At 39.4% G+C, this 20,901-nt stretch overlaps 1 protein-coding gene across 3 annotated transcripts; it reads left to right on the top strand.

Moving 5' to 3' along the window:
• The first annotated feature begins 385 nt into the window (after nt 1-385).
• LOC127428418 (bromodomain-containing protein 8-like) lies at nt 386-20,891 on the top strand. Of its 3 annotated transcripts, none has more exons than XM_051676769.1 (20): nt 386-571; nt 1,064-1,157; nt 1,545-1,614; nt 1,711-1,760; nt 1,853-1,987; nt 2,241-2,321; nt 2,451-2,515; nt 4,011-4,135; nt 4,229-4,420; nt 5,356-5,449; nt 5,892-6,011; nt 6,444-6,583; nt 6,876-7,284; nt 15,150-15,193; nt 15,301-15,569; nt 16,352-16,444; nt 16,543-16,611; nt 18,066-18,348; nt 18,877-18,921; nt 20,269-20,891. In XM_051676769.1, exons 1-20 carry the CDS (start codon nt 553-555, stop codon nt 20,326-20,328), a joined length of 2,457 nt encoding a protein of 818 aa, XP_051532729.1. In that variant the 5' UTR covers nt 386-552; the 3' UTR covers nt 20,329-20,891. The 3 variants fall into 3 exon arrangements, with proteins under 3 accessions (XP_051532729.1, XP_051532731.1, XP_051532730.1); XM_051676770.1 differs by having other exon boundaries at nt 387-571; nt 1,853-1,975; XM_051676771.1 differs by lacking the exon at nt 5,892-6,011 and having other exon boundaries at nt 1,853-1,996.
• Nucleotides 20,892-20,901: the final 10 nt, after the last annotated feature.

Below are 20,901 nucleotides of genomic sequence, written 5' to 3'. Positions count from 1 at the left end.
AGGCATGACTCGTGAATCAAGTCATTGCACCAATTAATATTTTCATGATGATAAATTTGTCTCTTCTCTGTAAAAAAAAATCGAAAAAAGCCAAAGTAAACATGTGCTTTCATAAGACGAAACGGCCGGTTTTGTTTTAGAAATATTTTTTTCTATCTTTTTTTTTACTTTTCATGTTTTTTTTCTCCCCACAGCACGTGGGTCTAAAATTAACCACCGTAAAAAAACGTTTCAGTCTGACAAGCAGAAAATTAATAACGATACCAAATGAACAGTTATTATAATGTTATTACACACATGATTAGCCTACATTCAATATCAAGTGACTTGAATTCTGAAGTATTAAGAAAACGAATTCCTCCATATATGAGCATGTCAGCGCAAAATCCTCCAAATTACTGATCGACCTATAGCTTATGTACATGTGACTTAACTAAATTGGGTTTATGCAATATTATTGGGTTAATTCACACCGGATATGCACATTTACATTTGATATTCAGACACTTGTCATGCCAAAGGAGCAATAGAAAACAGTCCAGTCATGACAAAATGGCGAGCGGAGTTGGAAGTGAGTATTGCTTTCTATACACACATATACTGCATTTTGACCATGCATACTGTATGCATATAAGCGTATGTCCTTCCTATGGCGGAGAACAGATTCTAATTGATGCATGTCAAGCTCAAGCAGAATGGATGCAGCGACGCGCGTGCATAAGTGATGCGGGATTTGACACGCAGAAGTCATTGATTGCAATGGCGCTCATTTTTAACAAACCGATACATTTATAACTGCATTTCAAACTTGATGAGCACATCAGTCATTGTATTGTTCATCTGTTAGAGGCATGTGAGACGTCGATGATCAATCGACCACCTAAAAATGGCCCCGTCATCAGTTGTCAAACTGTACATCCTTGTAATGCATCTCGTTTTAAGACGTATAATGTCATCATGAATGTATTGTGTGAACATAAAGATATACTGAAACACAATATACATATGTAATGCAGGAACTGGCATCCTCTCTAAGAATTCTGCCTTTTTATTCCTTTGACAGAACACAAACGGCTGTTGGGCCCAACAGAGCCATGGTCAATTAGAGAAAAGCTGTGCCTCGCCTCCTCTGTCATGAAGAGTGGTGACCAGAACTGGTCATTATTACATTTATATCATTACATTTCAGGAAAACACATATGGCTTTCCTCAACTCAGCCTTATCTGAAAGGGATAGTTATTCCTCAAATTCTGTATTTATTTACTCACCTTCATGTTGTTCAAACCAGTATGACTTTCTTTCTTCCGTGGAACACATAAGGAGATGTTAGGTAGAATATTAGGGACTGATAGCTTCAGTCACCATTCACTTTCATTGCACCTTTTATCCGTACAATAAAAGTGAATGGTGACTGAGACTGATCACTCAGGCTAACATTGCTTTTGTGTTCCACGGGAGTAAAAAAGTCATACGGGTTTGGAACAATATGACAGAATTAATATTTTTGGGTGAACTAACCTTTTAAATACAATGGTTGTTCTAGGGTGTCTGTGAGCCGAGCCATTAAGCCATTTGCCGAACCTGGACGACCCCCTGACTGGTTCTCTCAGAAGGTATTGGAGAACAATCTAGCATTTCCTGAGACACGCTAAGCTTATTAAGTGTCAATGGATAGGGCATTATGTAATATTTGCTTCACTGTTTTGCAGCATTGTGCATCACAATACTCTGAGCTCCTGGAGACAACCGAAGCCCCAAAGTGAGCCCACTTCCTGTCAGCCGTTCAGTTGCATTCCATAACACATTCCTTTGAAAGCATGGAATAGTAAGTGTATGTGTGTATATTTGCAGGAGAAAGCGAGGTGAGAAAGGGGAGGTGGTTGAGACAGTGGAGGACGTGATCGTCCGCAGGCTGACGGCAGAGAGGGTCGAAGAGTTGAAGCGACTGATTAAAGAGACACAAGAGAAGCACAGGTGCATAAAAATGTATGGCAGGTAACATAGAAATTTGCTTCATGCGGTAATATCAAAATTAACTGGTTTAAATCAAGTCAAAACAGTTCTTTAATCTAAATAAATCAACCTGACCAATTAGTTTACAACAAACAAAAGACATTTTCATGGCTTTGATAATAGATCAAGTAGAAATAGACCCTTGTTAATATTTGCAGGTTACCACTTTTTTCAGTGTACCAAAACCTGCTGTCTGCTGACTGTCGCCCATCACTGTGCCCTTTAGGAAACTGAAGAGAGAAGCTGAGCTCATCCAGGCAGGTCATTTGGACTCCAAACTCGAGGAGTTATGGGAGAAAATTGTACGGTAAGAATCACTTTAAAAGCTGTTCCAATAGTCAAACCCAGCCAGTTTTATCCTAATCTCTGCTATCAACCACAACCTTGTGAGTGAGTGTATGTTGGTTTAGTAGTTTAAATGCTTGATCTCCATTAGGAGCAGAAAACAAGAGGAAGAGGAAGCTGAGGTGAAGAGAAAGGCCACAGATGCAGCGTACCAGGGTACTACAGAAAGCCCACAAAGTGTTTTGTAACAGTGTCCTTTTCACATTAGTTTGTTGTTTGTGTTCTTACTTACAGTATGTGCATTGAAAAGGTTCTCTCACTAAATTTCTACCAGATTCCCAACAAAAGCATTTTTTCTAATCTAGACGAAATTAAAGTGACAACTTATTGATGAATCATAATTTCTGCATAAAAACATCCACACACACAGGTTTTACACAAATAAATGCTTATGCAAGATTGGTGCATAAAAAGTGGTAACATACAACTGATAACTTAAAGGAATAGTTCACCCAAAAATGAAAATTCTCTCATCATTTACTCACCCTCATGCCATTCCAGATGTGTATGACTTTCTTTCTTCTGCTGAACACAAATGAAGATTTTTAGAAGAATATTTCAGCTCTGTAGGTTCATACAATGCAAGTGAATTGGTACCAAAACTTTGAAGTTCCAAAAAGCACATACGGGCAGCATAAAAGTAATCCATGCGACTCCAGTGGTTAAATCAATACCTTCAGAAGTGATATGATAGGTGTGGATGAGTGACAAATCAATATTTAAGTCCTTCTTTTTTTACTATAAATTCTCCTCCTTGCCCAGTAGGTGGCGATATGCACGAAGAATGCGAATCGCCAAAATCAAAAGAAGAATGTGAAAGTGAAAGTTTTGATAGATTTGAAGAAAGATTTGAAGGAATTGATAGTAAAAAAGGACTTAAATATTGAACTGTTTCTCACCCGCATCTATCATATCACTTCTGAAGATATGGATTTAACCACTGGAGTCTTCTGAATTACTTTTACGCTACCTTTATATGCTTTTTGGACCGTCAGAATGTTGGTACCCATTCACTTGCATTGTATGAACCTACAGAGCTGAGATTTTCTTTTGCAAATCTTTGTGTCCTGCTGAAGAAAGAAAGTCATACACATCTGGGATGGCATGAGGGTAAGTAAAAGATGAGAGAATTTTCATTTTTGGGTGAACTATCCCTTTAAATATTTATCTGTTTCTCACCGCAACTTGATTTTTACAATGTGTCCTCAAGGAGTGGTTTACTAATATAATATCAAGTGCACATTAAATCATTTACATCAAACTGGACAAATGTGAGAATGCTATACTAGGCAACAACAGTCATTCATAAGCATTGAAAAGGATTGTGAAATGCACTGAAAAAATGTTAACCTAAAAAATGTGCTTCATGTGGTAACATCTAAATTAACTAGTTTGATTCAAGTCAAAAATATTATTTAACATCACTGAATCAACCTGAATACATTAGGGTAAACCAACAAAACTAATTTTAAAGGTTAGACCAAGCTCATTAGATCAAGCTCAGGGAGAAATAGCTCATTGAGGTAACTATTGCAGGTTTCCAATTTTTACCATGTGGTTTCATATGGTCTGTTATTATATGTTAGTAGTAACTGTACTCTCTACTTTGCTGGTAGAGCTGTTTATATAAAGAACAGTCTGTCCTTTCCAGCCAGGCAGGCAGTGAAGAACACTCCTAAACGTGTGCCCAGTGTGACCGTGTGCTCTCCCTCTGGGGCCTGCTCTCCCAGCCTGGATTTCCCCATCGGAGACTCATCCGAAGAGCTCAGCACCACTGTGAGTTTTTGTGATTTTGTTTTTTTATTCTGTACTTACATTTAATTCTTATACCACTCATATTTACTTTTGTTTCTTCCCCTCCCGGTCCAGGGGGCAGGGTCGACAGTGTTTGTGCCCCTGGCAGAGTTACCAGGCCCTGGAATGGTAGATGCGAGTTTGGGGTCACTGCTAGATGAAGCAACACAGAAGAAGATTTTGGGTCAGAAAATCACACCACCCCCCTCCCCTCTCCTCTCGGAATTACTGAAGAAAGGCAGCCTTCTGCCCACCAGCCCCAGACTGGTTAGAATCTCACACACACATACTGTATATGTCATGTCACTAGGCCTGCACTGAATCTGCACCCACAAAATTTCAGTCAGAAAACCTTCATTTATAAAGTACTACACATCTCATTTGCATGTTCATTTGATACATATATACAGTATATTAGAGCTGTGAATCAATTAGAAATGTGCAACTAATCAATCACAGAGTTTTCTGTGATTAATCATGGCACATTAAGACAAACATTAAAATATAATACATTAATATATTAAAGTATGAATATATGTATGTTAATATGTTTTTTTTTTTTTTTTTTTTTTTTTTGCAGATAGAGCTAATTAGATACATTTTTACATAAATAAATCATTGATACAATATATTTTTACTTGTCTTAAAATCAAAACCTTCTGTTGTTTTCCATTGGACATTTTTAATAATGAGGATCAAATGGGCAGATTCAGTTTATATCACACTTTATTGGTAAGATAAACTTAAGTGTACATTTCCAATGCATTATTTAATACTATTCATACAGATATAAAACAAATTGAATGTGGAAGTTTACTAGGTTTTAAAACAGAGGGTGTGTAGTGTGTAGTAGCAGAGACTATTTAGCAGAGTCGGGCTACTTCTATTCAAATGAATGGGAGAAATTGGAACGGTCAATTAATGTATAAAGGAAGGCCCGTCTTACAGGTTAAAGAGCCAATCATCTTTTAGATACAGACATCGCCTGTCAAACAACTTGAGAATGCACATGCACATTAGCTAAACAAGTTGGGAAAATTGAGTTTTTTAGTGTAATCTGAGGTTAAGAAGCACAGTTTAGGAGACCAGTGTTGTCAGATTTTACTGCTGATTTAAAAATATGTCTGTTAATGTGAATGTATAGTAATATTTAATGTGACTGTAAATCTAAAGGAGAATGCTGATGTGGATCCTTATTTTAGGCAGTTGAGGGAGAATCGTCATCTAGTCAATTTACAGGGAGTCACGATATTCAGATGATGACTTCTTCACTACCTGCCTCTCAGGCAGCTTCAGGTATGAATTCATACACACTCATTGAAGGAATGTTCACCCAAAAATGAAAATTCTGTAATCATTTACTCCCCCTCATGTTATTCCAAACCCTTATTAATTTCTTTCTTTTGTGGAACACAAAATGAACATCATGGCAGCCTCAGTCAATATTCACTTTCATTGTATGGAAAAAAGGTGCAATGAAAAACTATGCAAAGTGAATGGTGACTGAGACTAACATTTTAGCAGCTGAGCTGTCGAAGCAAAGTGAAAAATTCTGTGTCAGCAGCATCTTTGCTCAAATGTTAAATACACATGTGTTTTCTGTCTTTCCGTGTATTAGCATAATGTTGTGGGTAACTCTTCCAGCTTAACGCCTAGCTTGCTCTCTCTGTGCACTGTGTGTGTATGGGTACATCGTGCCGCACTTGTGGCTGCGTGTGATTGTACGCATGTGTCTCAGGTGCTCCTACACTGTCTCGTCTACTGGAAGCTGGCCCCACCCATTTTCCCTCTCAGCTGAGCTCATTGGCCACTGCAGACTCCGCCCCCAGCGCAACCACTTCTGCCCCGCTCAGCACAGGTCTCTTGCTGACAACAGCCCTCACTTTCACTCCCTCTCCCAACTGCTGCCTTATCTTTTTTTTCCATCTTTAGTTCATATGTAATACCACATTAGATCTTTCAGCTTGAAACTTGAAACTTGAAAAAAATGAAAATTCTGTTATCATTTACTCACCCTCATGCTGTTCCAAACCCATATCAGGGGAAAAAACATTTAATGAAAGAGAATGGTGACTGAGGCTAACATTCTACCTAATATTTCCTTTTGTGTTGCACGGAAGACAGAAAGACATATGGCTTTGGAACAACATAGGGATGAGTAAATGATGACAAAATATTCATTTTACTGACACTAAATGAGATGGCACATATGTCTAAAATATTATATTGTGAGCAGAGGAATAAGGTAATTTATTTAGTTGGTTTGATATTTGTATATGACATTAAATAGGAGGTGATGGGCCCCCCAGTGGTTCAGTTGATAATAAGGAGGCAGTTTTAGGGGAAGAGGACTTGGTGACTGTGTCCTATATGGCAGAAGAGCTGGACTTGGAGACAGTCGGGGACATCATAGCCATTATAGAAGAGAAGGTAAATCAGAAGTCTTCTGATTAAAAATAAAACACCCTTACTGGTATAACAGCCATTGGTTTTCCATATCAGTTTACAATAACATATTAATGTTTTATGTATCACACTGAAAAAATGTGAACCTGAAAAATCTAAATGAACTGGTTTGATTCAAGTCAAAAATATTATTTAACATCACTGAATTGGTTTACACCAACACATTTTTTTAAGGGTTAGATCATATATAAATATCTCCTTACAAGTCTAAAGTCATTACACAGCAGTATATCAGTTTTGTTTTCTTTTTACTCAGGGCAATGAGAATGCAGAAGCACTGGACGCCGCAGCAGTGGAAGCTGCTCTGTCTCTGTGTGAGGACACGGGTCACACCCTGGAAGGTTCCTGGGATACCAACCCCTTCAGGCCTATTGATCCTGAGCCCTCCAGCACTGCAGCACTGCCCCCCCACTCTCTGCATCTATTTGAGGGAAAGAGAGAAGGTCCGAACACATGTGGATCCAGCAGTGGCTGCCCACAGGTATACCCAACGGCCTCCTCCACTGTCCCATCTGTTCCTGAAGACCCCACCCCAACACCAGGAGTCCACTCAGAACCAGATGCCTCCAGACCAGAACACAGAGAAGAGGGCCATGAGGAGAAGCCAGAATCACTTCATGCTGTGATCAAGACTGAGAGTGATGAATGGACACAGTCTCAATCAGGTGTGCCACATTTTATTTTTATTAAAGTGATAGTTCACCCAAAATTGTTGTCATTTACTCACCCATATGTCATTCCAAACCCGTATGACTTTCTTTCTTCCATGGAACACAATAGGAGAACTTTTTAAGAATGTGCTGGTAGTTTTTTCCATGCAATTTTAAATAATGGGAAATGCAGCTTTTTAAAAGACGCAAAAGTGTCATTAAGGTATACAGCTCCTGCATTTTTTTCAGAAGTTAATTGGTTCATATAGTCCTGGAGCTTATTAATGTTTTGCGTGCTGTCCATTATGGATGTACACGAGTAATTGATTAATAGAGTTCTCGTTCTGCACCAGCTACTTGAGTATTAACCCTTGTTGGGCCTCATGTGCTCAGATAGGAGACAAAGGCAGGCCTACATACAGTCATAAAGCCTGACTGAGGCCTGTAGGAACACTCAAAGCCAAATGGTGCCAAATTCAAACAAAGGGAGTCCAAACAGACTACAGATTCCATCATGCCTTGCTCACTTTACACCTAGGTGTGAAATTCTGAAGGATCGAACTCTCAGCTCCTATTGGATGAAATACACAACAGAATGCGTCCCTCAACCATGATGTCATCGAGAGTATAAATTCCCGGAGATTCCTCCTAAGCCTTGCTTCCAGCGACAGTATGTGCAGCATCTAGTTGCAGCCATGCTGCTCTCAGGTGTAGCCTCCTTGCCCAAGGAAGTAACTTACATACCTGAACTTTGGCCATACAATCTCCATCTCGCTGGACGAGCCAAGATTTCTCCGTGTTCCACTGAGCATGCTAACGGATCCGAAGGAGACCGCTGAGCAATCTGCGTCTCACCCTTTTGCCTGCAGAAGTGAAGAAGATTTCTCTTCCTTCTTCAACCGAGTCGATTTCGCTGATATCTCCGCCAACCTGCCGAGAATCAGCCGCCGTACTGCCAGCCGACAGAGTGAGGAAATGGCCTTCCATCATCACCCAAGCTTCGAGGAACCGAGTCGGAGTCAAACGACGGACGAACACACATTCTACTTGCGTCCTCACACGACTCAAGAGGTTTACGTCTGGGCAGAGATAGATTATTATAGTGTGTTATTCTTGTGTATCATGGTTATTGCTTGTACAGTTTATGGACCGCCGAGTCCGCTCATTGCTGCTAATAATACTCAAGGTATTACTGTAACTTACTGTTACCACGAATGAGATTTGCTGTATTGTCCTTCACCCATGTTGGGCTGTTTGTGCATTTCCGCCATCGCGGGTGAGACCGGCACACTGAGTTTATCCATTAAAGATCCAACGACCATGGCGGATGGATTACAAGCCACTCACCGTGTCTCCGAGTGATAAAACTAATGGTTGCCTTCTCTCCCACAACTCTCGTACTAACCGCACACACACACACAACCCCTCACAAACATACCCGCACACACATTTGGCGAACAGATAACTTGGCAATAGAGCCCAGCTTTGTCCCTAAGTTATCGTACCAGCGGAGACGTTCGTTAAACAGGCAGACGCCATTAACCAGTCACTACACCCACATTCTCTGGCTGGAAACCTTGCGTGACATACTCTCCATGAGAGCCACGCCTGCCATTTTGTGCCCTCCTCCTCACACACACACCTACCCTCCTCATGCATGATAGGCTAATCTGTTACCATATCTAATCATGTTACTGTTTAGTTGGAAGTCGGAAGTTTATCAACTGCATTGTATTGATTATGAATTTATATTACTGCATCAATAAACTTTGTTTTAAAGAGAAGTGTTTTGGTATTGTTCTGAATGCACCTGTGCCAAGGTCTGGCAGGGGATGTCAGTGCTCAGATTCAAGCCTTCGTTGTTTTCCTTTTGAATGTCGATGTGCTCCGGACGTCGACTTTCCTATGAGAACAGTCCTATATTGAGACTGCTATAATGTCTGGTTATTAGTCCCTGATTCCAATTGCTGATTGTTGATTTGAAGGATTAATAAGATAATGTTGATTCTAATCAATGTACTTGTAACGAGTAGTTGCTGAGATGAGACGGGAGATGCTGGATCTAAGTGCAGGCTTTTAATGAAGATGATTGTAATACAAATAAACGTGAACTCAGGAAACAAACAAGAACTGAACTCATAGCAACAAACAAGAACTGACAAAGAGGGAACAAAACTAGAGGGTATTTATACAAGCAGGAATAAATGAGGGAATGGTGAACAGGTGAGAATGATGGGGAACAGATGGCTGTGATGAGGGCAGTGCACCGTGGGAAATGTAGTTCATGGAAAACAGAGGCCACAGAGCAGGGACCGGGTCAGGAGGCGGCCACAGAGCAGGGACCGGGTCAGGAGGCGGCCACAGAGCTGGGACCGGGTCAGGAGGCGGCCACAGAGCTGGGACCGGGTCAGGAGGCGGCCACAGAGCTGGGACCGGGTCAGGAGGCGGCCACAGAGCTGGGACCGGGTCAGGAGGCCTGGGAGGCGGCCACAGAACAGGGACAGGAGGCCTGGGAGGCAGCCACAGAGCAGGGACAGGAGGTTTGGGAGGCAGCTTTAGGAAGGGAACGGGGTCCAGCGGTTTGGCCGCAGGAGGTGGAAAAGCCATAGGTGGATCCAGAGGCAGAAAGCAGGAGTAGGGACTTGAGATCCCAATGGCAGAGCTGGAGATGGGTCCGGAGACGGAGCGGGCAGAGGAGTCAGAGTCTCAGGATGAAAAGCAGGTGGAGCTGGAGTTTGAGAGTCAGGAGGTGGAGCTGCTGGAGGATCATAAACTGGACACTCAGGAGGAGGACCTGGAATATGGTCGGGCGGAGCCACAGGAAGATGGAGGATTTGGGTCTTGAGGAACCGGAGGTGGAGCAGGTGGAGCCACAGGAGGATTGGGGATTTGAGACTCAGGAGGTGGAGACAGTGGCGGAGTGGGCTGAACTGTAGGAGGTAGAGTTTCAGGGGGTGAGGGCGGAGCCATGGAAGATTCTGAGGGCGGAGCCGAGGGAGGCTGAGCCAGGAGAGGCCTGAGGGGCGGAGCCGTGGAAGACTGGGAACTGACCTCCGTGGTCGTGAGCATGGGCAGTGACTGGGGAACGACCAATGTGGTTGTGAACACGGGCAGCGACTGGGGAACGATCTCCGTGGTCGTGAGCACGGGCAGCGACTGGGGAACGACCTCCGTGGTCGTGAGCATGGGCAGCGACTGGGGAACGACCTCCGTGGTCGTGAGCACGGGCAGCGACTGGGGAACGACCTGGGGAGTAGGAGCCCTTCTTCTCCTCCGCTTCCGGACTACCATGAGCTCAGCTGTGGGAGGCTTGAAGGGCGAAGCCGTGGTGGTCCCCCCTGAAAATTCCACTAGGGCTGAAACAGGCATGAACGCTGGCTCTGGGATGGACAAGGCTGGCAACGCTGGCTCGTTGGCCGTGGGAGACTTGGAGCAAGGGGCCGTGGATGCAGGTTTTGGCCCGGGGTTCCCGCCATAATCCTTTGTGTAAGAGGAACTGCAGAGTTCCAGAGCCTTCTACACATACTCACAGATTGTCCCGTGAGGATCAGCTGGAGGCATCAGTTCCTTCAGTGCACTATTCAGACCGGTCCAGAAGAAAACCATCAGAGAGTGGTCAGGTTAGTGCACTACAATCGTTAGTTCTAAAAAACAATAAAAAAAAAATCACAGATATGATCCTCCACTGGATGGTCCCCTTGTCTGAGTTGCTGAGATGAGACGGGAGACGCTGGATCTAAGTTCAGGCTTTTAATGAAGATGATGATTGTAATACAATTAACGTGAACTCAAGAAACAACAAACAAGAACTGAACTCATATAGCAACAAACAAGAACTGACAAAGCTAGAGGGTATTTATACAAGCATGAATAAATGAGGGAATGGAGAACAGGTGAGGATGATGGGGAACAGATGGCTATTATGAGGGCAGTGCACCGTGGGAAATGTAGTTAATGGAAAACAGAGGGCAGAAGACAAAAACTATATCAAAATAAGAGTTCTTGGAAACATAACAAAGACACACTGTGACAGTTCTATTGATTTTAATAATTAATAATTATCTTTGATAATTGTTGATTTGAAGGATTAATAAGCTAATGTTGATTCTAATCAATATTCTATTCATTTGAATAATTAATAGTTGTCTTTGATAATAATTAATATTCTATTGATTTTGATAATTGATAGTTATCTTTGATGATTGTTGATTTGAAGGATTAATAAGCTAATGTTGATTCTAATCAATGTTCTATTGATTTGAATAATTAATAATTTATCTTTGCTAATAATCAGACACACTCCCTGGTCATTTTTGAGTGGGAACACCACAAGTGTGACTTTGTGCCATTTTGTACAAAATAAAAGCATTTCAAAACAAACTTCCTGGTTAAACATTAAAGCACACTAGTGTGATAAATAGTACAGAATGTTTTCATATTTTATTTAATATTGCCAAAATTATCCACAAATAATGCTTTTTTCACTCAAAAACGGATTTGCATAAGCTCAGGTCAATGAGGCCTATGATCAATAAGTTCCAAAAAGAAATACAAAGCCAGTGCTAACTGAAAGAAAACAAGTTGGCAAAAATATCTAACCCCCCCCCCAGTGTGATCTAACCCTGTGTTACCCTGTGTGAGAAAATCAGTAAGTTTTATCCAATAGGATAACATTAACTATCATTTTCAGGCAAAAGAAAATCCTCTTCGGGTCAAAATGACTGGAACGCAACATGAGGGGTAAAAACACTACTAGAATATTGCAAATTTGCCTGCCGTGAGCACCGCTGAATACTGTACTTTCCCTCTGAATGTCTTACCAGATCTAGCAGTTGCAATTACGTCCACTGGGGGGCGTTCTGGATGTTTGTCATCAAGGTGTTAGATGAGAGAAGGAGATATGATGGTGTCTGTGCTTTTGAAAGCAAAGCCCAGTGTAGCACTAGCAATATTTGTAATATTTTGATTCATATTGAGTTATACTCTGTTGATATTTGGTTCTTGTTGGAGTCATGCAGACCAACAGATGAGGATGTGCTTTTATGGTGGAAATTTGAAGCGGTACGAGAAACTCTGAAGTTTATCAGACCAGTATGTATGTGCGTAAATCCTTGAAACACGGGAAGAGAGCATTTTATAAAAAGCCAACTTTCACCACTTGTTTTTCTGAATAATAACATGTGAAATGATACAAATATGATGGCCTTTATGTAGAGCAGGCCTATTCAACTGGCGGCCCGAGGGCCAAATCAAGCCTGTTTGAAATTTTCAGTGGCCCGCGTGAGGTTGTCAGTTGTCTTGGAGGTTGTTCACACTGTACGCGTTTTGTGTTTGTTCATGCTGTTTTTCAATTGTTCTCCTATGCAAACTTGCGCTAAGCGATTTTAGATGCCTTTAGAGGTTGCGCTACACATAATCATTATCCGTAATTTTGACAGAAGGGTAAGATTAAAGAACTAAAATCATTGATGACTGATGAGCGCAAATCTGGAGAAACAGAAAAGCTCTATTCATTAATTTTGTCAAGAAATTTGAAAAGTCAAAGGTTTTTTGCATCAAGTTACCTGTATTTTATTTTATTTTATTTTTTCTAGAATTTCTGGAAGTATTTCTCATGAGAATATATCCCAAACTTGCATTTAGAACATCATATACAGGTGCTGGTCATATAATTAGAATATCATCAAAAAGTTGATTTATTTCACTAATTCCATTCAAAAAGTGAAACTTGTATATTATATTCATTCATTACACACAGTCTGATATATTTCAAATGTTTATTTTTTTTAATTTTGATGATTATAACTGACAACTAAGGAAAATCCCAAATTCAGTATCTCAGAAAATTAGAATATTGTGAAAAGGTTCAATATTGAAGACACCTGGTGCCGCACTCTAATCAGCTAATTAAATCAAAACACCTGCAAAGGCCTTTAAATGGTCTCTCAGTCTAGTTCTGTACGCTACACAATCATGGGGAAGACTGCTGACTTGACAGTTGTCCAAAAGACGACCATTGACACGTTGTACAAGGAGGGCAAGACACAAAAGGTCATTGCAAAAGAGGCTGGCTGTTCACAGAGCTCTGTGTCCAAGCACATTAATAGAGAGGCGAAGGGAAGGAAAAGATGTGGTAGAAAAAAGTGTACAAGCAATAGGGATAACCGCACCCTGGAGAGGATTGTGAAACAAAACCCATTCAAAAATGTGGGGGAGAACCACTACGCACAGACGTATGCAAGACATGGGTTTCAGCTGTCGCATTCCTTGTGTCAAGCCACTCTTGAACAACAGACAGCGTCTGAAGCGTCTCGCCTGGGCTAAAGACAAAAAGGACTGGACTGCTGCTGAGTGGTCCAAAGTTATGTTCTCTGATGAAAGTGAATTTTGCATTTCCTTTGGAAATCAGGGTCCCAGAGTCTGGAGGAAGAGAGGAGAGGCACACAATCCACGTTGCTTGAGGTCCAGTGTAAAGTTTCCACAATCAGTGATGGTTTGGGGTGCCATGTCATCTGCTGGTGTTGGTCCACTGTGTTTTCTGAGGTCCAAGGTCAACGCAGCCGTATACCAGGAAGTTTTAGAGCACTTCATGCTTCCTGCTGCTGACCAACTTTATGGAGATGCAGATTTCATTTTCCAACAGGACTTGGCACCTGCACACAGTGCCAAAGCAACCAGTATCTGGTTTAAGGACCATGGTGTCCCTGTTCTTAATTGGCCAGCAAACTCACCTGACCTTAACCCCATAGAAAATCTATGGGGTATTGTGAAGAGGAAGATGCGATATGCCAGACCCAACAATGCAGAAGAGCTGAAGGCCACTATCAGAGCAACCTGGGCTCTCATAACACCTGAGCAGTGCCACAGACTGATCGACTCCATGCCACGCCGCATTGCTGCAGTAATTCAGGCAAAAGGAGCCCCAACTAAGTATTGAGTACTGTACATGCTCATACTTTTCATGTTCATACTTTTCAGTTGGCCAAGATTTCTAAAAATCCTTTCTTTGTATTGGTCTTAAGTAATATTCTAATTTTCTGAGATACTGAATTTGGGATTTTCCTTAGTTATCAGTTGTAATCATCAAAATTATAAGAAATAAACATTTGAAATATATCAGTCTGTGTGTAATGAATGAATATAATATACAAGTTTCACTTTTTGAATGGAATTAGTGAAATAAATCAACTTTTTGATGATATTCTAATTATATGACCAGCACCTATATATGTAAGTCTTCGGAAGCCATTCAATATATTTGTGCAAGGAACAGATAAAATCGTATTATTTGATTTTAGAATATTTTAAAATGTCGATTATTTTTCCTTCCCATAGACTGTTAACTGTTGTGGCCGGATCATTAAATCAGTAAGTAGGATTTAAGAATTGGATTAGTCTGATTTGTGAATGAATAATTTATACTGATTATATGAACTGAATCAACAGATTTATTGAAAAGATCTGACTCATAAGAATAATTTGATCATAAATCAGACATCGTTACATCTCTCATGAGCTAGGGTGGATGTCAAGACATTCAGTGAATAACGACAACTTAAATTTTGGTCTGTTACTCACACAAAGCTATCATTTGGCTTATATATATAACCCACAACTTGTATGGACTAATTAAATGACTTTTTTATACTTTAATGTAGCTTTTGTGTCCCAGTTGTTTTGTAATTGCATACATTTTTTATTTTTTTTTAAATGTACATCCAGTACATTGTTACATTTTTTCCTTTCGTGTTCCACAGAAGAAAGAGCCGAATGAGTTTGGAACTTATAATTTTCATTTTTGTGTGAAATATTCCTTAAACATGCCAAAAGAAATGCACACAATTTTGGCAAGAACTCACAGATCTTCAATTTTTCCCCAGATACTCATTCTGAAGATGACCCTGTAGTAGAACAGCACTCAAAGGTGTGGTGATGCTGTGACTGTCTACATAAGCAAAAATTCAACGAATACACATAGACCTGCGAAGCATTAACTCTGCCTCTTTTAGTATTGTTTGCTCTCATTGACAGGATGTGAAAGAGGAGGAGGAAGCTGTGAGCGATGTGGAGGATAGTAGTGTGTTAGAGTTGAAAGTGGGATTAGAAGGGGATGGAGCTGATGATTGTGGTGGAGAGGAGGATGGAGAGGGTGTTTATCTCTCCGAGCCAGAGGGAGAGACAGAGTTGGATCCTCCGGCAAGCGAGAGCGAGGATGGATACAGTATGCACACGGCATCTTCTTCCCTACAGCTCCACACCACTGTAGACTCCATTCCCAGCAGTCCTGCCTCCTCACAGTTGTAAGTTCTGTAGACAGAAAGGCCTGTTCACATCAAGTCCGAGTTTTGGCATGAGTAACATGCACAACAAGATTTTAAAGTGAAACTGCATCTCTAAGAACTACTTTCTTGACTCTCACCGTCACGGAAAACCTTGATAAAACTGAGTTTTAAAATTGTGATTTACAGGTCTGGAAAACCAAAAGTTGGACCATTAAAAAAAAAAAAAGTAATGGAAATTTCTATAGTAAATATACATTTTTCTAGTTATGCTCAGCTCTAAAATATTTAATTGGCTAGAAATTGCAATGTCAGTGTCTACAGTGTTGGGTAAGTTAATTCAAAATAGTAATCTACTACAAATTTATAATTATTTCTCTAAACTTGTAATCAGATTACTAATTATTTAATTGAAAAAGTAATCACATTACTAATTACATTACTTTTAATTTACTTTCTAAAAAATTTTTCTGCTCAACAATTTCAAAATAATGTCTATATTTCTTTTTTTTTCATTGGTACACACTGGAGTTCCAAATGTCGTACAGTGAGGATGTATTGTTTATTCTGAGACTAGGTTGTTTTTAATTTTTTTAAACATTTTCAGAAAATTACGGAAATTCAGCATCAAACTCAGTATTTCTGTTACCAATTTTTTTTTTCTCCCAATATTTTAAACTTTTAGACTTTGTGGAATTGGTCATGGTGTTAACAGGCCAACACTAATTTATTTTTGCGCTCACATGCATTTTCACTATTAGGTTATTGCATAATGTCCTCTCTACCTTCCTGTTTCTCCTCAGCTCTATCTGCAGTGAAGATCAAGAAGCTATTCAGGCTCAGAAGATCTGGAAGAAAGCTATTATGCTGGTGTGGCGAGCAGCAGCCAATCACAGGTAAGAGTCTTTACAACAGCGCACCACACTCCGCCCCCTAACTCAACACTATGCGGCAAGAATGATTAAACTGAGTAATAACTGGTCACTCTGGACAGGTATGCAAATGTGTTCCTGCAACCGGTGACAGATGACATTGCCCCCGGTTACCACAGTATTGTGCACAGGTAAGAGCAATTTGATTCATACAAATTCAAATGATTTATAAAGCATCTAATATAATATTGGGGTTTAGAAGTCAGTCCACAGTGAAAATCAGTGATTCAAAACTGAATTTAACACTTTAATCTCAGATAAACAATTATCAAAATTATATTAATAACTATTAATAACTAGTCTCGACCAGCACAAAATAGGTATCATTTTAAAGCTTAGAAGCTGTACTTCACAGTGCATGTAGGCATTATAACCAACACTGAACAAGTGCTTTGAAATTTGCAGACAAATATATTAAAAATTTTGCACTGCATATTTTATTGGAATCGGTAAAAACATCAAATTGATCAAATAGCCATGTGTCATATGTCATTGGAAAGAGTAGGATACAACCAGCCTATTTGCTTTTCTCACAGACAAACATATAGCGAGTAAAAACTACTGTAAGTATATGTCTGTGACATTTATGTTTCATGTGAATAGGTGTTACTCATATGCTGCGTTTTCACTTATAACTTCACAAAAAATAAACAGAACAAAAAATATCACATACCATTAATTAGAGGAGGGGATTCCCATTACAACGAGCCCACACGCAACGTAATCAGATGCACAGATCATTAGATAATCCACATGAAGCGCAATGTGCACAAAGCACAAAATGTGCTATCTGGCTAAAAACACGTTCGCTTTCCTGGATCATATGACTTCATCGGAAATTATGTAGTATGTTGTCCAGTGTCATGAACACTAAACCAATCGTATATGGATTCAGAGCACTGCAACCAGATGTGGAAGTCATCCAAATATAGGCAGAGAGGATCGTTCACTCTAATTACATGTGGCCACCAGGAGATGGCGCCAAGTACATGACACAGACCCAATAATGGCTCAAATGACACAGAATGGAACTGAATGAGATCTCGTTGCTCATGCCTGCATGCTTTGAAGAGAGAGCATACCTTTAGTCATTTTTGTGTAATTAGTTGTTATGTACAATTATTATGTTTTATTTGTTTGGAGTGGCTTTTGGACACTTGGAGATGTTTTTGGACACTAGGATAAATTATTTTTGTAATGCTATAACTTTTGATTGCTTTATCATATCAACACAATCATTACTCAGTTATAGTTGACATGATTGGGGACAACACAAAAGCTATTTGGAGCTACCTTATTTACACCCTGAGATATATAATGTAAAATCAGAAAAATAAGAAAAAAGTAAATTTTTGACTCAGGTTTTTTTGTGATTTTTCAGCAGTTTCTCAGGCTGAGACTCTCAGAATTTATCATAATCTATATCATTAAAACATTTATAAAGTTTTCTTTAAAATTATACTAAACACTTGACCCTCCTTGTTTTTTTTGTCAAGTTATAAGCCTCAGAACCTCACTGTACACCTAGTAAATCATTACATCCTTTGACATTTTTTGCCCATCTGTCACCTTCTCGGATCATTAGGCCGATGGATCTGTCCACCATCAAGAAGAACATCGAGAACGGGCTGATGCGCACCACAGCCGAATTCCAGCGAGACATCATGCTGATGTTCCAGAACGCTGTTATGTACAACAGCTCAGACCATGATGTGTTCCACATGGCTCTTGAGATGCAGAGGGACGTCCTGGAGCAGATCCAGCAGTTCCTGGCCACACAGCTGATCATGCAGACTTCAGAGTCAGGCATCAGTGCCAAGAGCCTGCGCGGGAGAGAGGCCAACCGCAAACAGGACTCAAACGACAAGGTGAGATATACAGAATATATGCAGCAATACTAGTTACACTGCAGCATGAAGATTATGGGTCATGGATGTTAGCTGCTCAAAGATGCCACTAAGAAGTTAATTAAAAAAATCAAAATATGGGAAGAAAAAAGATCCACAGAAGTACAGAAGATAAGTATATAATTGTTTGGGTTGATTTAGGTTTGTATGAAGTCAACCTACAAATTAATTACTTGAATTAACTAGAACAGAAGAAAGTATTTTAACATTGAACAATGATGCACATCAGCTTTAAACATTAGAGCAAGAACAGCATTGAAATAGCTACCTGTCTTTACCTTTTTTTCTTTTTAATGCAACATCCCCCTTTCAACTGCTTTGGCTTTGGTTTATTGTGTCTGTGAATGTGTTGGAAGGACAGAAAGCCAGACAAAAGACTAGACTTACTTAATTTGTAAACACAGTTTAAATCTTCCTTGCAAGATCACAGTAGCTCTTGAGTGATGTCCATGTACAGTATATGAGGCTTCTCTCTTTGTCCTCTCACAGGACTGTGTTCCCATGGCCTCTCCTGCATTCCTTCTCTCACTTTTTGTAAGTATCCTGTTTGCTGCTTCTCAACGATTTCAAATATTTCATGAAAATTGTTCTTGGGCGATTCTCACGAAAACCTGTCAAAAAATGTCCTGGTCACATTTAACCCCAATTCAATAAGAAAATAGGAAAACATATTTTTGTATAAAGAAAATGAAGACTACATTTAGGACCATTAAGATTTTTAGCATTCTGACATTATTAACACATTCAGACATTTTACTTTACTATTCCCATTGTTTTCAATGATGATTCTTATTACCATAACAGTAAAAAAGATACTGTTGTACAGTTTAAAAAATAAATAAACTAAAATCAGTGGAAATGAAAGGCAGTACTAATATGATGTATAAATTCTTTATAATTTAATATTATATATATATATATATATATATATATATATATATATATATATTTACATTGCGATAATAAGAATATCATAATGTCCATCTTTTTTTACATTGCGGAAATGAGCATTGAGGGGTAAAATAAGTGTGCGTAATAATGTCACAATGTAAAAATCTTAAAGGGATAGCTCATCCAAAAAGTCTCTCATCATTTACTCACCCTCATGTCATCCCAGATGTTTATGACTTTCTTTCTTCTGCCGAACACAAAGATTTTTAAAAGAAAATCTCAACTCTGTAGTTCCATATCATGCAAGTGAATGGTGACAAAAACCTTTAAGCTCCATAAAGCACATAAAGGCAGCATAAAAGTAATTCATATGACTCCAATGGTTAAATCCATATCTTCAGAAGTGACATGATAGGTGTGGGTGAGAAACAGATCAATATGTAAGTCCTTTTTTACTATCAATTCTCCTCCCTGCCCAGTAGGTGTCAATATGCACAAAGAATGCAAATTGCCAAAAACAAAAGGATGTAAAAGTGATTGTGAAAGTGGAGATTTATAGTAAACAAGGACTTAAATATTGATTTGTTTCTCACCCACACCTATTATATCGCTTCTGAAGACATGGATTTAACCACTGGAGTATGGATTACTTTTATGCTGCCTTTATGTGATTTTTGGACCTTCAAAGTTTTGGTACCCATCCACTTGCATTGTATGAACCTATAGAGCTGAAATATTCTTCTAAAAATCCTTGTTGGTGTTCCGCAGAAGAGAGAAAGTCATATACATCTGGGATGGCATGAGGATGAGTAAATGATGAGAGAATTTTAATTTTTGTGTGAACAGTCCCTTTAAGGTCTTAATTTTCTAGATGCAAAATAATAAATCGAATAATATATATGACCAGACCATTTTCTTACATAGTCAGCTAAGGATCTGATTACAAAACAGTTCTGGAAAATATTCTTTTTTTTTTTTCTGTCTTCTCAGGACGGGGGCACTAGGGGGCGACGCTGTGCTATAGAAGCCGACCTGAAGATGAAGAAATGAGTGTTCTTCCTTTGAAAAGCTAATAAATGACTGAGACTGATGAATACATAAGAATTCAACTAAATATGTCAAAACCATATCGCTTCGCACTACTATCCCCACACTACAGCAGCTGTATTCACATGGAATATTGAATGACTGGAATATTGAATAATTGAGTCAATGGACAAACTTAATGTTTAAGATTTCCCAATAATGGGACTGCCTCAAAGTCTGAGTGTGCGTATATAAATATAAGTTGGTGTGTATTTGTCTTTATGTAATGTTGTTGTGGGATATGTTGTGGTGAATTGTGTTTTGCGTATGAATAGTGCCTTTATAGGTATTGACGAATGATTGGAGATTAAACCTGTGATGAACAGATGGAGAACTGACATTGACACACCTTTTTATGGGGGATAACAGGGTTGAGGATTGAAAAAATATTTCCGAAAACCAAGTTTTAAAAATCCTTTTGCTTCAGACTGATTTGTGAACCATTTTGACCAAGTAATGGAAAATAACCTACTCAAAAGAATGATTATTTGTATATTATGATATAATAAATGTTTTAGGTGATTACATATTTTAGAG

Source organism: Myxocyprinus asiaticus, chromosome 38, assembly GCF_019703515.2.
Source record: "Myxocyprinus asiaticus isolate MX2 ecotype Aquarium Trade chromosome 38, UBuf_Myxa_2, whole genome shotgun sequence".
NCBI lineage: Eukaryota > Metazoa > Chordata > Actinopteri > Cypriniformes > Catostomidae > Myxocyprinus > Myxocyprinus asiaticus.
Note: the sequence above shows the minus strand (reverse complement) of the source record. Positions and strands in the feature narration are given on the sequence as shown.

Excerpts from the sequence above, each read along its gene's own strand:
- LOC127428418 (XM_051676769.1), top strand. Across the intron at positions 4,136-4,228 it reads CCGAAGAGCTCAGCACCACT|GGGGCAGGGTCGACAGTGTT; the intron begins GTGAGTTTTTGT and ends CTCCCGGTCCAG. Across the intron at positions 7,285-15,149 it reads ATGGACACAGTCTCAATCAG|ATACTCATTCTGAAGATGAC; the intron begins GTGTGCCACATT and ends ATTTTTCCCCAG.